At 42.8% G+C, this 18,485-nt stretch overlaps 1 protein-coding gene across 1 annotated transcript in view; it reads right to left on the reverse strand.

The window, feature by feature from the left end:
• The window catches only part of MCHR2 (melanin concentrating hormone receptor 2), a 776,191-nt gene that overhangs the window by 465,906 nt on the left and 291,800 nt on the right, over nucleotides 1-18,485 (reverse strand). Inside the window, exon 2 of the mRNA XM_073673176.1 lies at nucleotides 15,258-15,453. Coding sequence (XP_073529277.1) covers nucleotides 15,258-15,439 — 182 coding nt within the window. The 5' untranslated portion in view covers nucleotides 15,440-15,453. The remainder of the gene's footprint in view (nucleotides 1-15,257; nucleotides 15,454-18,485) is intronic.

Here is an 18,485-nt window from a genome sequence, read left to right on the forward strand (position 1 = left end):
CACCAGTGATCCTCGAAGTATAGCTTGCTTCAAAAGTGTATTTATTATATGTAGAAAATTACAATAAAAGTCCCTGTAATGCGCTTCTGGGAGTAAGGACTTCCCCTTCCTTAGACATAGCATGCATGCAAACAGTCCAAACTTATAGTTGCAGACGATACTTACACACAAGAAGTGTTAGGGACTGGAAATTATATCACATTGACCTTTGCGCTTTGAATTGGTTTGTCAATAAGATAAAATGCCTTTTCAATATATAAAATCATTTTAGGATAATTAGACTGAGCATTATTGTTAAATTGTTGATAATACTAAATGTATTGTTGACAAAAAGAAGAGTCAAATATTCTGCGGCGAAAACCCCTTAATCTTTCGCCCAAGATTCCTTTCTTAAAGATCGTATGTAAAACATGCAATTCCCAAACATAGTGTTGCTCACAGAACTGATTCCTTTTTAAGTTGGAGTGATCTAATACAAACAAAACAGAGTTGTTAAGATGTAAAATTCTCAAAAGAATACAGATGCAAATTCAACTAGTCTTTATTCTGTCAATGTGCTTCTCACTGTGGTAGTAGCTCCCATAATAGCAATTCAGCGAACTTATGTTATATTTGATTACTGCCATCTGTTGTTTAATGTTAAAAGTGGATAAAATTTAAATGGGTTCAGTATCAAAAATAACCTTTATACTAATTCAAATTAAGTAACAAATTAATTTAATAGTTGATTGTGGAAAAAATAGTCTAGGAAAGAAAAATTATATTAAATAAAATTAAATTTTGGACAAGAGATTATAGAAGATGACCTGGAGTTGCAAAAAGTGAAAAGCAGCACAGTTGATAAGAGCATAAAAAATCTAAGTGAGGAGTTGAGATGATATGCATATTCAGATGTATTGTGGCACAGAGAGCCACCAGATCCCTGAGCTGCAATAGCTATAGTGGCCACCGGCCAATCAGTGGCCTGAAGCTGACATTGGCGTGCCCGTTGTGGGTAACGCATTACATCACTACTATGCATCACCTGCACCATTGTGCTGGCTGTGGTCCAGTAAGAGGACAATTGTCACTGTGGGAGCGTGTTTACAGAAGAAAAATCGTTTATTTTTTGTGTTTAAATGTGTTTGAGTAGAACACCAGGTTGAGGAATATTATCACAGGAAGGGGCCCAGGAAGAGGGACATCATTTCTGGAAGGAGCCAGAATTGTGGACATTACTACAGTAAGGGCCAAGGATGGTGGCCAGGACTGTGGAAATTACAGAATGCAAGACATTATTACAGGATGGGGGACATTATTATAGTATAGTAGCCAGAATGGAGGACGTTATTACAGGGGCCCATACATCTGACCAACATGCTGGTGGGGTCCTCAGTCCAAATTCTGCACTAATCCAGACATTTCACCAATAGAAAGCATTTGATGCATTATGCAACGAAAAATGTAACAAAGAAGCTAGAATCCTACATTAGAAAAGAATGGAACAACATTCCTCTCTCAAAACTCTAAAAAATGGTCTCCTCACATCCCAGACATTTACAGACAGTTATAAATAAGCGGGGATACTACACAATGGTAGACATGGACCTGTATCAACTTTTATAAGATGCATTGCTGCCATCAATTTTTAAATGAGTTACTTTTTATGATTGAAATGGTAAAATGCCTAATTTTCAACTTCTAAAGTGTTCTATGTTCTGCTGTGAATAAAATATGGATATAAGAGATTTACAAATAATTGTATTGTTGTTTTCTTTACATTTTACACAGTGTCTCAACATTTTGAAATTGCAATTTTACAAAAATATTTTTTTTAAAAATCTAGTGAGCAGCACTCAATGGACAAGAGGAAGGTAGATAATAACCGCAAAAAAATGGTTTTAGTAGACATTGCTGAGTATCAGTCTAGATAATTTATTTTTTAAAAAAGCATGCTTTTTGTAAATATACAAAAAAAACCTCTATACAAATAAAAAAAAAAAAAAAAAGGAATAGAGACTGTTCTGTTGAACCTTCTTTTATATATTCCTTAATTCAATATTGATCCAGTCTAATTAATTCTTGGACCGGGAGGTCTTTTCCCTTTCAAGTAAAAATAGTCAAATTACATGGCTTATTTTACTTCTGAACAGCCTGCAGACTTTCAAAGAATCATTAGGCAGTTACAATCAAAAGAACTCTCCCACATGAGATGCCTGCAAATACAACTCGCCATGACGAGACCTTTCAAGAGCTGTTGCACTTTCTAAACCAACAGCTTGTGTATCATCTTCTGCTCCAGAGCTGAATTCACAACAAGCAGTTTTTTTCCAAGGTAATCTTTTACCCATATGTTGCCTGTGCCATGTGTGGCTGAGCCCAACACTTTTCTCTTTTAAATACATGAATTCCTTTGTGCCCTTATCTGGTTCACAGTTCTTGTCCACCACAGAATCATAATCATCATCATTATCCCTGATTCGGCTCACCATTGCCTCTGTGCGGGAAATGAACTAAGCTACTTAACACCTCACTTAATTTCTACCTTAACATTTGCCTGGGTTAAAATTGCTATTACTACCATGACAGTCAGTGCCCCTATTTATATGGCTCACAGAGCTAGCAACACGGGTTGACCTTAGAATTATGTCCTTCATTCCCTCTGGCCCTATGTCCTCTGAATAAAAAAAGCTGACTGTTCATATTTAAATTAACAGGAATCAGTTGTTCTGTTGTAGTATCTTTCTTGCTCCCCAAAGTGCTGTACATTCGGGGACTGAGGCACAACAAATACTGATGTTATTGCTAGAATGTGCAATATGAAGTGCTATGACAGTGGAGAAGGAGATCTGTGCAGAGCAGTGATTTATGATGATGGTGTTCCTGTCAAAGATTACACCACTGCTGAAACTGAGATGAGTGATGAGTAGTGTTGAGCGATACCTTCCGATATCAGGAAATATCGTATCGGATTGGATCGGGCCGATACCCAAAAAGTATCGGATATCACCGATTCCGATACCGGAAACCAATGCAAGTCAATGGGACACAAATATCGGAATGAAAATAAACCCTTTCTTTCCTTGTAGGTTAATTCTACATGAAGTAAAACAACTAAGAATAATGTAGAATGACATGAAAAGCCGGCAATTCATCAGCGGCATACACCGGTACCCGACAATTTACAACAGAAAGAATAGAGCTTCACACATAGATTAGATAGATAGAAACATGTCAGTCACATATATATGAAGTACAGTGACAGTGTTGCTTACTGTACTTGTCATTTAGTGTAAAGGATTTATTTAAAAAAATAATAGTGTTTTCATGCACCGTCTCTTTAAGAAAGCCGGCCGGCAATTCAGCATCTGTACCCGACAATTTAGAATAGAAAGAATAGAGAATCACACATAGATTAGATAGATAGAAACATGTCAGTCACATATATATGAAGTACAGTGACAGTGTTGATTACTGTACTTGTCATTTAGTGTTAAAATAAAGGATTTATTTAAAAAAAAATTGGCGTGGGGTTCCCCTTAATTTTAGGCTCTAGCGGAGGTTAAGCAGACAGCTGGGGCAAATGTTTGAAGCCTGGGAAGGGGGTAATACCCACGGAGCTTCCCAGGCTACTAATATCAGCCCCCAGCTGAATACCTAGCCTTTACTAACTATTAAAATGGGGGAACCCCCCCCAAAAAAATAACGTGGGGTCCCCCCTAATTTAATAGCTAGCACAGGCTAGGCAGACAGCTGGGGGCTGATATTAATAGCCCAGGAAGGGTGCCATGAATATTGGCCCCCTCCCAGGCTAGAAACACCAGCCGTCAGCCGCCCCAGAAATGGCGCATCCATAGGATGCGCCAATTCTGGCACTTAGCCTCGCTCTTCCACGCTGCCCTGGTGCGGTGGCAGGGGGTAATAGGGTTGGGGTTGATGTCAGCTTATAATGCCAGCTGACATCAAGCCCAGGTTAGTAATGGAGAGGCGTCTATAAGACACCCCCATTACTAACCCCATAGTCAAAGTTAAAAGAAAACACAAACACCCAGAATAAAGTCCTTTAATTGAAATAAAGACACAATTCTTTATTGTTCTAAATTAAACCATACTTACCATCACGCCCATTCCAGCTGAAGCCAACGATCTCCTGCAATAAAAGTAAAATAATAAAGCAACCTCATCCTTACCTTTCCATGGTTCCCACGACAGCTTCAGCTCTGCTACATCGAGATGACAGGCTGGACCGCAGCAGAACGCTGCCATCCAGCCTGTCATCCCGCAGACACTGAGAAGCGCAGGCATGCTTGCGCTCCTCAGTGTCTCTCTGTGACGTCATCCAGATGAGCCGAGTTCATGTCCAATGAACTCAGCTCACCTCATGCACGTCACTGACAGCGTGGGAAAATTCTCCTGCACTCAGCGCTTCAGCTTGAGAATTCTCCCACGCTGTCAGTGACATACATGAGGTGAGGTCATGTCCAATGAACTCAGCTCACCTCATGCACGTCACTGACAGCGTGGGAAAATTCTCACGCTGAAGTGCTGAGTGCAGGAGAATTTTCCCACGCTGTCAGTGACGTACATGAGGTGAGCTGAGTTCATTGGACATGACCTCGGCTCATCTGGATGCCGTCACAGCCAGACACTGAGGAGTGGAAGTATGCCTGCGCTTCTCAGTGTCTGCGGGATGACAGGATGGATGGCAGTGTTCTGCTGCGGTCCAGCCTGTCATCTCGATGTAGCAGAGCTGAAGCTGTCGTGGGAGCCATGGAAAGGTAAGGATGATGTTGCTTTATTATTTTACTTTTATTGCAGAAGATCGTTGGCTTCAGCTGGAATGGGCGTGATGGTAAGTATGGTTTAATTTAGAACAATAAAGAATTGTGTGTTTATTTCAATTAAAGGACTTTTTTCTGGGTGTTGTGTTTTTTTAAATACTTTACTAGAAATTCATGGTGGTCATGTCTAATATTGGCGTGACACCATGAATTTCGGGCTTAGGGCCAGCTGATAATGCCAAGCTGGCCTTAACCCCTTTATTACCCAGTGAGCCACCGCACCAGGGCCCTGGATGAGTTGGGTACAGCGCCAGAAGATGGCGCTTCTATGAACGCGCCATTTTCTGGGGCGGCTGGGGACTGCAATTTGCAGCGTGGGTGGCCCAGAAAGCTTGGGTCTCCCTGCGCTGCGGATTCCAGCCCCCAGCTGCCTAGTTGTATCTGGCTGGGCACAAAAATAGGGCGAAGCCCCACGCATTTTTTTTTTAAATTATTTCATGAAATTCATGGAATAATTAAGAAAAAAAGGGTTTCCCTATATTGTTGTGTCCAACCAGATACAAATAGGCAGCTGGTGGTTGGGGGCAGCCCATTCCTGCCTGCTGTACCTGGCTGGACACAAATATAGTGCGAAGCCCCACGTCAATTTTTTTTTAATTATTTCATGAAATAATTTTTTTAAAAAAGGGCTTCCCTATATTGTTGTGTCCGGCCAGGTACAAATAGGCAGCTGGTGGTTGGGGGCAGCCTGTTCCTGCCTGCTGTACCTGGCTGGACACAAATATAGGGCGAAGCCCCACGTCAATTTTTTTTAAAATAAATCCTTTATTTTAACACTAAATGACATTTGAGGAGTTAATAAAGATGCAGTCCCTAAATTATTATTTATTTTTTAATTAATTTTTCCCAAAACTTTTGACATGGGCTTCGCCATATTTTTGTATGCCAGCCAGGTACAGCATCCAGCTTCTATGCAATTTTCAGCGGGGGGGGGGGGCAGAAAGCTTGGGCCTCCCTGCGCTGCAGATTCCATCCCCCAGCTGCCTAGTTGTACCTGGCTGGACACAAAAATAGGGAGAAGCTTCACGTATTATTTTTTTTTAATTATTTCATGAAATTCATGAAATAATTAAGAAAAAAAGGGCTTCCCTATATTGTTGTGTCCAACCAGGTACAAATAGGCAGCTGGTGGTTGGGGGCAGCCCGTTCCTGCCTGCTGTACCTGACTGGACACAAATATAGTGCGAAGCCCCACGTCAATTTTTTTTAAATCATTTCAGGAAATTCATGAAATAATTAAAAAAAATTGATGTGGGGCTTCGCCCTATATTTGTGTCCATTCAGGTACAGCAGGCAGGAACGGGCTGCCCCCAACCACCAGCTGTCTATTTGTACCTAGCCGGACACAACAATATAGGGAAGCCCTTTTTTTCTTAATTATTCCATGAATTTCATGAATTTAAAAAAAAAAAACGTGGAGCTTCGCCCTATTTTTGTGTCCAGCCAGGTACAACTAGGCAGCTGGGGGCTGGAATCTGCAGCGCAGGGAGGCCCAAGCTTTCTGGGCCCCACCCGCTGCAAATTGCAGTCCGCAGCCGCCCCGGAAAATGGCACGTTCATAGAAGCGCCATCTTCTGGCGCTGTACCCAACTCATCCAGGGCCCTGGTGCGGTGGCTCACTGGGTAATAAAGGGGTTAAGGCCAGCTTGGCATTATCAGCTGGCCCTAAGCCCGAAATTCATGGGGTCACGCCAATATTAGACATGACCACCATGAATTTCTAGTAAAGTATTTAAAAAAAACACAAACACCCAGAAAAAAGTCCTTTAATTGAAATAAACACACAATTCTTTATTGTTCTAAATTAAACCATACTTACCATCACGCCCATTCCAGCTGAAGCCAACGATCTCCTGCAATAAAAGAAAAATAATAAAGCAACCTCATCCTTACCTTTCCATGGCTCCCACGACGGCTCCAGCTCTGCTACATCGAGATGACAGGCTGGACCGCAGCAGAACGCTGCCATCCAGCCTGTCATACCGCAGACACTGAGAAGCGCAGGCATACTTCCACTCCTCAGTGTCTGGCTGTGACGGCATCCAGATGAGCCGACAATGAACTCGGCTCACCTCATGTACGTCACTGACAGCGTGGGAGAATTCTCCTGCACTCAGCGCTTCAGCGTGAGAATTTTCCCACGCTGTCAGTGACGTGCATGAGGTGAGGTCATGTCCAATGAACTCGGCGCACCTCATGCACGTCACTGACAGCGTGGGAAAATTCTCACGCTGAAACGCTGAGTGCAGGAGAATTTTCCCACGCTGTCAGTGACGTGCATGAGGTGAGCTGAGTTCATTGGACATGACCTCGGCTCATCTGGATGCCGTCACAGCGAGACACTGAGTAGCGCAAGCATGCCTGCGCTTCTCAGTGTCTGCGGGATGACAGGCTGGATGGCAGCGTTCTGCTGCGGTCCAGCCTGTCATCTCGATGTAGCAGAGCTGAAGCTGTCCTGGGAACCATGGAAAGGTAAGGATGAGGTTGCTTTATTATTTTACTTTTATTGCAGGAGATCGTTGGCTTCAGCTGGAATGGGCGTGACTGTAAGTATGGTTTAATTTAGAACAATAAAGAATTGTGTCTTTATTTCAATTAAAGGACTTTTTTCTGGGTGTTTGTGTTTTTTTTAAATACTTTACTAGAAATTCATGGTGGTCATGTCTAATATTGGCGTGACCCCATGAATTTCGGGCTTAGGGCCAGCTGATAATGCCAAGCTGGCCTTAACCCCTTTATTACCCAGTGAGCCACCGCACCAGGGCCCTGGATGAGTTGGGTACAGCGCCAGAAGATGGCGCTTCTATGAACGCGCCATTTTCCGGGGCGGCTGCGGACTGCAATTTGCAGCGGGCGGGGCCCAGAAAGCTTGGGCCTCCCTGCGCTGCGGATTCCAGCCCCCAGCTGCCTTGTTGTACCTGGCTGGACACAAAAATAGGGCGAAGCCCCACGTATTTTTTTTTTAAATTATTTCAGGAAATTCATGGAATAATTAAGAAAAAAAGGGCTTCCCTATATTGTTGTGTCCGGCTAGGTACAAATAGGCAGCTGGTGGTTGGGGGCAGCCCGTTCCTGCCTGCTGTACCTGACTGGACACAAATATAGGGCGAAGCCCCACATAATTTTTTTTTAATTATTTCATGAATTTCCTGAAATAATTAAAAAAAAATTGACGTGGGGCTTTGCACTATATTTGGGTCCAGCCAGGTACAGCAGGCAGGAACGGGCTGCCCCCAACCACCAGCTGCCTATTTGTACCTGGTTAGACACAACAATATAGGGAAGCCCTTTTTTTCTTAATTATTCCATGAATTTCATGAAATAATTAAAAAAAAAAAAACGTGGAGCTTCTCCCTATTTTTGTGTCCAGCCAGGTACAACTAGGCAGCTGGGGGATGGAATCTGCAGCGCAGGGAGGCCCAAGCTTTCTGCCCCCCGCTGAAAATTGCAGTCCGCAGCCGCCCCGGAAAATGGCGCGTTCATAGAAGCTGGATGCTGTACCTGGCTGGCATACAAAAATATGGCGAAGCCCACGTCAAAAGTTTTGGGAAAAATTAATTAAAAAATAAATAATAATTTAGGGACTGCATCTTTATTAACTCCTCAAATGTCATTTAGTGTTAAAGTAATGGATTTATTTTAAAAAAAAATGGCGTGGGATCCCCCATAATTTTAGTCTCTAGCGGAGGTTAAGCAGACGGCTGGGGCAGATGTTTGAAGCCTGGGAAGGGGGTAAAACCCACGGAGCTTCCCAGGCTACTAATATCAGCCCCCAGCTGAATACCTAGCCTTTACTAGCTATTAAAATGGGGACCCCCCCCCAAAAAAATGACGTGGGGTCCCCCCTATTTTAATAGCTAGCAAAGGCTAGGCAGACAGCTGGGGGCTGATATTAATAGCCCAGGAAGGGTGCCATGAATATTGGCCCCCTCCCAGGCTAGAAACACCAGCCGTCAGCCGCCCCAGAAATGGCACATCCATAGGATGCGCCAATTCTGGCACTTAGCCTCGCTCTTCCACGCTGCCCTGGTGCGGTGGCAGGGGGTAATAGTGGTGGGGTTCATGTCAGCGCCAGCTGCCATGAAGCCCAGGTTAGTAATGATGGGCGTCTATAAGACACCCCCATTACTAACCTACAAAGTGTTAAAAAGAAAAAACACACTACACCCAGAAAAAAATAATTTATTTGAAATAAAACACACAATTTTATTTAATTCTTAGTTTACTAAAAATAATAGTTACCTGTCCACGTTCCTGCGCTGATCTCCCATGCACAGGTGTCACATCTGGAGATGGTGACAGCTGTGCATGGCTGCTGTAAGCTCACGCTGCCGGGAACACGTCCGCTCCCGGCAGCGGGAGCCACTGACTGAGGTCACCGGAGTGCATTCAGGCAGCGCAGCTCCGGAGACCTCCTTTACGGCACTGCTGTACCGTGGGAATTTCTCACGATACAGCAGGGCCGTAAAGGAGCTAACCGGAGCAGCGCTGCCTGAACTCCGGTGAACCCTTACGGCCCCGTCATTCTAGCGGCGGCAGCGGTTCAGAGCGGTCACATTCTATGTGGCTGCTCTGAACTGGAGATCTTCGTGGGACACTCGTGGACTGCTACGGAGGGGTAAGGATAAGGTTGTGGTTTATTATTTTATATTTTATTACAGGAGATCGATGGCTTCGGGGAATTAGGTGTCTTGGTGAGTATAGGTGTAGTTTTTTATTTTTTACTTTATTTTAGGTGGCGATCGGCGGGGACAGGTAATGTATGAACTAATTTCTTTTAGGTAACCACTGGCCACCAATGACATGTATTTAACATTTATTGGGGACACAGTAGGGCAATTTAAATAGCAGGATCAGTCTGATGGGAACTACTGCTCCCATCGAGCTGATCCTGCTGGCAGGAGTGGACGGGGGACAGACATATGCCGATGGGAGTAGTAGTGTCACATCGGCCTATGTCTGCCTGCACGCACACACCCGCACACACACCGCACACACCCGCACACATCGCACAGACACCGCGCACACCCGCACAAACATCGCGCACACACCCCGCACACACACCCCGCACACACACTAATCATGACGGTCTGATCGTCTGGGAGGTGAGGCTGACCTGTGCGGCCGTGGGAAAGTTCATGTAAGTTCATGCAGTCAAGCATGAACTTACATGAACCCTCTGAGGGCACCGCGGCTAATTCAAATGAACAGCTGATCGGCATCAGCTGATACCTCAGCTGTTCATTTGAAATAACCGGCGGGAAAGCGCAGCACAGAACGGGAAAGCCGGCGGTGAAGTCTTTTCACTGCCGGCTTCCCCGCCCGGGTCCTTCACTCCCCGCTCCTTGGAGCTGCGCTCCCCGCCCGGTCCTAACTTACGATCGGGATGGGAGGTGGCGAGGGGAGCGGAGGATCGGGGTGGGAGGCTGCGGGGAAGCAGTATGGGGCTGTGTGATTGTTTAAAAGCCGGCGGCTTTATACCGCCCGCCGGCTTTTAAACAATCAGGAGAATTCTCCCCCGCTGGGATGGCATTCTGATGACAGACTGGATCGCGCTGCCATCCAACTTGTCATCCTTCACAGACACTGCAGAGCGCAGGCATTATGGGAACTTCCGATTCCGGTATCCGATATTGTAAAAGTATCGGAATTAAGTATCGGAATTCCGATACCGCGAATATCGGCCGATACCCGATATTACAGTATCGGAATGCTCAACACTAGTGATGAGGCAGATATTCCATTACACTCTTAATTTCCTCCCCCCTAATATGGCTGCCAAAGGCAAAGAAGACCAATTGTAACCTATGTTTGGAAATCATACTCCTGGGTTGGTTGTTAAAAGCAGTGCTGGGGTGTTGCTAGTGGTTTCTGCTGTGGTACAGATGTTTTTTTCACTCACACTACCATGTCCATTGCTGCTACATGTAGCCTCTAAGGGTGGCACCATCAGCTGCAATCAGTGTTCTGCAAATCCCACTTTATCGGCTGCCGAACAGTTAATGTCATGCAGAGTGCAATTTCTACTCTGTCAATTACACCTTCATCTATTCTACCCTGTAGTCACCTAATGCACAGCAGAAACCTGGGGACTAAGGAAGAAACTATATCAGAACAAATTCTTTCATTCAATTTTTTGGAAGAGATGAACAGTCAGCCTTTGTATTCGGAAAACATGTGACCAGAGGGGATGAAAGACCAAATTCTAATGCCAAGCTGTGTTGCTGGCTCTGTGAGTAATGGAGGTAGGGGCACTGGCAGTGATTGTAGGTGCGTGGACTAGGAGTTCATGCCATTACCTACATAGAAGCAGCTGTCAACAAATCTGCGATAACCGTAATTATGATTTTGTGGTGGACAAGATTTCAGAACCAGACAGGGGTGCAGAAGAGGTGATGTCATCAGTGGATAAGGGTGTTAGCTCTGGCGACACACAGCACAGCCAACATGTGGCTAGGAGATCCTCTGGGGCAAAATTTGTTTGTTCTGCAGAAATTTTTGAAGCAGGTGATGCTTGAAAATTGGGGCGGTGGTCAAGGTGATGGTATCTCTTATGTGCGGGCATCTAGTGTGTAGGAATTCTTTTCCACATTGCAAGAGATTCAATCCATTGCAGTGTGCAGGCTGGTCTGTTAGAAAATAATCTGGGTAAATTTTGGCACATATGTAACTACATCACTCCATCAGCACATGAAACGGCATCACCTACAATAGGGAAATCAGACCAGAAGGATGAGGAAGGCTCAAGATTTATTATTTTTTATTATTCTCCTTGTGATCATCTTCCTAACCATTCAGCACCTGCAAGGCACCTGCCTTGTCCTTGTCATCAGCCCCATTATCATCCTCATCTATTGCTGCTAAAACTGACACGCCACTGCATAGCCAACACATCTCTTGGCTGCACACTGTATTTTATAGTGATAGAGTTGTTTTGCTGATGCGAAAATGTGCTGTTTAGAGGGTACAGAAACATCAAACAGCTCACAAAACAGTGCTAATTTTTTTTAACTCCTTTACCCCCGAAAGTGGTTTGCACTGGGCCAATTTTTACCAATCTGACCACTGTCACTTTATGAGGTAATACCTCTGGAACGCTTCAACGGATCCTGCTGATTCTGAGAATGTTTTTTCGTGACATATTGTACTTCATGATAATGGTAAAAGTAATTCGATATCACATGCGTTTATTTGTGAAAAAATCGGAAATTTTGCGAAAATTTCGAAAATTTAGCATTTTTCAAAATTTGAATTTTTATGCCCTTAAATCAGAGAGATATATCTCACAAAATAGTCAATAAATAACACTTACCACATGTCTACTTTAGTCAGCACTATTTTGGAACCAACTTTTTTTTTATTAGGAAGCTATAAGGGTTAAAAGTTGACCAGCGATTTCTCATTTTTAAAACAAAATTTGCAAAACCATTTTTTAAAGGACCACATCACATTTGAAGTGACTTTGAGGGGCCTTTATGACAGGAAATACCCTTTATAAGAACTGCACCCCTCATGGTGCTCAAAACCACCTTCAAGAAGTTTATTAACCATTCAGGTGCTTCACAGGAATTTTTGGAATGGGGAAGGAAAATTAAACATTTAACTTTTTTCTCAAAAATGAGACACACATTTTTTTATTTTTGCAGGGGTAGCAGGAAAAAATGGACCCCAAAATTTGTTGTGCAATTTCCCCTGAGAACGCAGATACCCTATGAATGGGGAAAAAACATTGTTTGGGCGCACGGCATGGCTCAGAAGGGAAGGAGTGCCATTTGACTTTTTGAGTGTAAAATTTGCTTGAATAATTAGCGGTTGCCATGTTGCGTTTAGAGAGCCCCTGATGTACCTAAACAGTGAAAACCCCCACAAGTAATACCATTTTGGAAACTAGACCCCTCAGGGAACTTATCTAGATCTGTGGTGAGCACCTTGAACCCCCAGATGCTTCACAGAAGTTTATAACATGGCGCCTTGAAAATAAAATTTTCACATTTTTCCCTAAAAAATGTTTTTCAGCCCCCAGTTTTGCATTTTCATAAGGGTAATAGGAGAAATTGCACCATGCAACTTGTTGTGCAATCTCTCCTAAGTAAACTAATACCCCATATGTGGGGGAAAAACACTGCTTGGGCGCACGGCAGTGTTCGGAAGGGAAAGAGTGCAATTTGACTTTCTGAATGTAAAATTTGTTTGAATAATTAACGGATGCTATGTTGCATTTGGAGAGCCCCTGATGCACCTAAACAGTGGAAACCCCCAATAAGTGACACCATTTTGGATACTAGACCTCTCAGGGAACTTATCTAGATGTGCGGTGAGCACCCTTAACCCCCAGGTGCTTCACAGAAGTTTGTAACATGGAGCCGCGAAAATAAAAAAATCTAACTTTTTCCACAAAAATTATCTTTTATCTCCAATTTTTTTATTTTCACAAGGGTAAGAGGACAAAATGGAACCTAAAAACTGTTGTGCAATTTCTCCTGAGTATGCCAATACCCAATATGTTGGGAAAATACACTTTTTGGGCGAACATAAGGGTTCAGAATGTAAGGAGCATTGTGTGACTTTTTGAACGCAAAATTGGCTGGAATCAAGAGCGAACGCCATGTTGCTTTTTGGGAGCCCCTAATATGCCTAAATAGTGGAAACCCCCCACAATTGACTCCATTTTGGAAAGTAGACCCCTCAAGGATTTTATCAAGATGACTGCATGAAGAGAACATGCAAATTTCCACAGTCATTGATGATATGGGGCTGAATGTCAGGTAAAGGCACTGGGGAGATGGCTGTCATTACATCTTCAATAAATGCCCAAGTTTACATTGATATTTTGGACAGTTTTCTTATCCCATCAATTGAAAGGATGTTTGGGGATGATGACATCATCTTTCTGCCATAGAGAAAAAACTGTGAAAACATTCCCTGAAAGAAGAGACATAAGGTCAATGTCATGGCCTACAAATATTCCGGATCTCAATCCAATTTAAAATCTTTGGTGGAAGTTGAAGAAAATGGTCCATGACAAGACTCCAACCTGCAAAGCAGATCTGGCAACAGCAATCAGAGAAAGTTGGAGCCAGATTGATGAAGAGTACTGTTTGTCACTCATTAAGTCCATGCCTCAGAGACTGCAAGCTGTTATTAAAGCCAGAGGTGGTGCAACAAAATACTAGTAATGTATTGGAGTGTTCTTTTGTGTGTTTGTTTTTAATGATTCCATAATTTTTTCCTCAGAATTGAGTGATTCCATAACTTTTTCCCTCTTCATGGTCTGAAAAAAATTACCCTTACTGAGTACCACACTTTTTTTCTTGATTTCTTTTAGTGTTTCTTAAAGCCATAAAGTTGCCATTTGAAATGACTTTAGTTTTGTGCCATGTCTGTGATCTGCTTTTTTTTCAACAACATTAAACAACTGAATAAACATCCTCCGAGCCCGGTGATTCCATAATTTTTTCCAAGGGTTGTACTACTTCAGCCATTTTATATACACCCACCTGTATATAAAAAATAAAAAGGCATATTTTTTGGAACGGTTATAAAATGTTAGTAGCTTAACAAGGCTGATACCACAGTGTGATCTTAAATATCCTGTTGTTTTCTATCAGCTATCATCTGTTTTCACCTAGACAGATAGGTTGAGGTCACTTGAGCATTAAAGATCTCAAAAGAGAGAGAATTTATATAGCCATAGGAGACCCCCAGTGTTTTATATCCATTTCATGGCAATTAGATGCTTTGCTGTATTGAGATTTGGAGTTAAAGGGGTTGTCTGGTTAAAAGTGATAAGTAAGCAGTCACTATGTGTGACTGCAGACTTTTGAATCCCCCCAGCGCAGGCACAGTGCCCTGCAGGGATTCACCGGTTTCAGACCCGGTAACGGAGGGTATGTATAAGTTATACATACCCCCGGCCATTCAGCGCCGCCTCGCTCCATACACTTGTAAGGAGCAAGGTCACGCCCCGCCTAGCAACATGACGGCTAGTGGGCACGTCTGACTAGAAGGCGAGGCCTCACTCAATACAAGTGTATGGAGAGTGAGGCCAAGCACACTGGCCCGGAGTTTGTATCACGCTTACATACCCTCCGGTCCCGGGTCTCATACCAACGAATCCTTTCAGCGCACAATGCGTGCGCTGGTGGGATTCATAAGTCTACAGTCACACAGAGTGACTGCAGACTTATAAGTTTTGACCGGACAACCCCTTTAATTAAACTATTTGGTACATCTGAATATCCAACACAACAGTTAGATCATCTCTAGCTACAAGGATCAAAATTTCACTTTCATATTAGTAGTTTAGGAGCCCAGCACTTGATATTTAAAGAAAATGCCTGTGAAAATTTGATAAGTTGACTTTCAATCATTAATATTGGCACATTATTTTTAATAGCACACAAATGTCTTGGCTTCATAGCAATCTTTGTTGCTTACCTTATAATAGTGACCAATACTAAAATGTTTCCCACTAATCCAGTTGAACAGATAATTCCAATAAAGGAAGGGAGAATAACAGTTTCTGCAGTATTAATGAGATGATATTCATTTCTCATAGTCCACGATTCATTCGATAAGTTTCCAGTACTATTCCAAGATGTGATTTGGATTCCATTCATTATGCTACTGTGATCTGCAACAATAAAATACATATTCAATCTGAGTTCTTTAAAAAAATAGCTCTAGTTATTCCCAGTGGCCAATAAATTTGCATTTAAAAAAAGTCTCATGCATTGTCAATGTAATACGGCACTATTGTGAACCTACTTAATTGTTGCTGAATTAACTAATAAATAATCTGCTAGAAATCATTTGTAACTCTTACCCTCTAATCACTGTATCTTTCATCTTTCCCCATTGATTAGATTTGAGCACCGCAAAATAGCACATGTATTGTACTCATGGAAGAAAATGCATGAAAAATTTTGTAAGAGGGAATTTCTAGGAATTAGAAAATAACGTTAAGGTGCACAAGATGTTAAAATAATAAAACTTTTAAAATTATTCACCATTCCTCCTTCACCCCCCGAAAATGATAAGGGTCATGAAGTGTTGTCAATAGGGATGACACTTCATATGAATGGACAAGTCAACTACAGTCATATACTAAATGGAAGTATATTAAGAATTGCATTTTTTCAACATTTTGGGAAGTTTTATTTGTGCATTCTACAGAAAGAACCACTCGTTGAGAAGTTTCCATTCACAAGTATTTTATTGGCCATTCCTTCAAGCATGAAGCACAAAATTCTTATCATAAACATTTCCATAAGTGATTGGATTGTCACCTTAGTAAATATTCATAGTTAGCCTAAAAGGAAAGTAGAATGAGAAAATGTAATTCTTTTTAAATAATTCTGAGATTTTTTTATATTACTATCTATCAATATAAATTTTCTAAAATATTCTACCTTCCAGCCATTGAAGCACACACAATAAACTGGTACTTTTGACTTTCTGTAGCTACATTTTAGGGATTGTTCTTTACACAGCGGTATGGAAAGCCAAGACATTTCATTATCATTGCAGGGCAGGGGATTTAATGTCAAGATGACAGATCTATTGTACTTGTAGGCTTAAATAAAGAAGAACAACACTATCTACCACTAGTTGCACTAGTTACACCAGTGATTCCCAACAGACATGCTGTTAAAACTAACAAAAGATGCTGATACATCCTGGAAAAGAAAAACAAACCTTGATTTGTGCAGGGCACTAAGAAAGAAGCCATTTGCGTCTCTCTAACCCCCCAATTATATAGTCAATTCAATCTGCACCTTTATAGTACACAGGTAATTCAATTGTGCAATGATGCTGAAGAATGAGTGCCACCCAGTAATGTTTTATGTGAGGTATTTCTTTTTTATTCCACATGGCTGTGAAACAAATGCTGCAAATAACAATGCTTTCAAAAATAGAAGTGTTAATAGTTTATTTTTATCACTTAAAAAAATGCAAAGTAATTGAACAAAAGAGATATCTTAATAAAATCAATATTTGGTGTGACAGTGTCACGGGTGTGTCAGATGTAACAGACAGTCGCTCTGCATCTGGCTGCAGAAGGTCTCTGCATTTGGCATTGAAGATGCCTTCTTAATCCTTCTGACTTTTGGACCCAGCGGCAACCTCCCTCCTGCTCTGATTGACACACCCTGGTCTGGGTGTTTATAAACTCTCAGTCTGCTTCAGGGAGTCACCGGTGATATTCTCATTTTACCTTGTGAAGGCTTGGCGCTATAGCAGTCGGCTAGATTCCTCTCTGGTGCCCTTGAGGATGTTTGGTGTTATCCCTCTGGTGTCTTCTCAAGCTAAGTTTTCCCCCCTTTGTTTGTCTCCCTTGTTGTCCTTAGTTTATAGTGGAGACTGACCAGTGCTCACCCCCCCCTCCCAAGCTACGGCCTAGCTCTAGGGATATACAGGGCTTAGGTTTCCTGCTCGGCGATTGTTGTGGAACCAATATAGGGACGGTAGGGTAGGCAGGGTGTTATTAGATCTGCCTAGTGGTCCCTACTCCCCCTTTCCCTACTGTATGGGCTTCCTTCCCCTCATCCCTTCACGTTGCACTTAGTCTTTCCCACACTGTGCGTGACATTATCACCGGCTGTGCATATATAAGAAAAAAAAAAAACACAGGTGTTTTTTTTGTGTGTGTGTGTTTTTTTGGGTGTGGTTCTTTTTGTTGATTCATGGATCCCATTGCTGAGCTTTCAGAGCAGCTGCACAGGCTGTCTCTGGGGGTGACTGACCTCCGCTATGAAGTTCAGCAGCAGCAACAGCGGCTCCAGGTCCCTAATTTTGGGGTCTCTGCAGGTAGGCCGGTCCAGCTTGAACCCAAGCTTGGCCTCCCGGACAGATATTCAGGAGGCAGGGACAAGTTTTTGATGTTCAAGGAAGCTTGCAAACTGTATTTTAAACTTCATCCTTACTCCTCCGAAGATGAGGAGCAACGAGTGGGAATTGTGAACTCACTCCTGTAAGGAGATCCTCAATCCTGAGCTTTCTCTTTGCCGCAGGGTTCGGTTTGTCTCCAGTCTTTGGAGGGGTTATCGGGGCTATAGTCCTCATTTATGATTACCCTGACCGAATCTCCTTGGCTGAGTCAAGGTTGCGTTGCCGTCATCAGGGTAATCAGTCAGTGGAGACGTACAGCTCCGAATTCCGCAGATGGGCAACTGATACAAAATTGAATGACCCAGCTCTTAGAAGCCAATTCTGTCAGGGCCTTACTGAAAAGTTGAAAGTTGCTTTGGCAGTGTATGAAACACCAGAGTCCTTGGTGGCTGCCATGTGGTTGGCTATACGTGTTAATAGACACCTTTAGGTTAGGTTGGTGAGACCACATTCTCCGGAGCCTTCTTTTCAGGGTAATGCTCCTTTGGGGGGAGTTGGAAGAACCCATGCAGTTAGGGGATGCCTCTGCATCTTACATTTTCCGGGAGATAAGCAAAAAGAAAGGCATGTGTTTTTTTGTGGAAAAAGGGGACATTTTATTGTAACCTGTCTTTCAATTCCTAAGCAATAGGAAACTTGATTAACCTAAGTAGTCTGAAAATGGATAAGCAAGGGGTGCATTTATCGTCAACCTGCAGTTCCAGGTTTGTCCTGACAGCAGGGGTGTTGCTAGAGAGCAAAACCAAGAAAATTTCTGTGTTGACAGTGGAGCTG

Source organism: Phyllobates terribilis, unplaced genomic scaffold (genome assembly GCF_046119375.1).
Source record: "Phyllobates terribilis strain yellow unplaced genomic scaffold, ASM4611937v1 Scaffold_3__8_contigs__length_932513732, whole genome shotgun sequence".
NCBI classification, from domain to species: Eukaryota; Metazoa; Chordata; class Amphibia; order Anura; family Dendrobatidae; genus Phyllobates; species Phyllobates terribilis.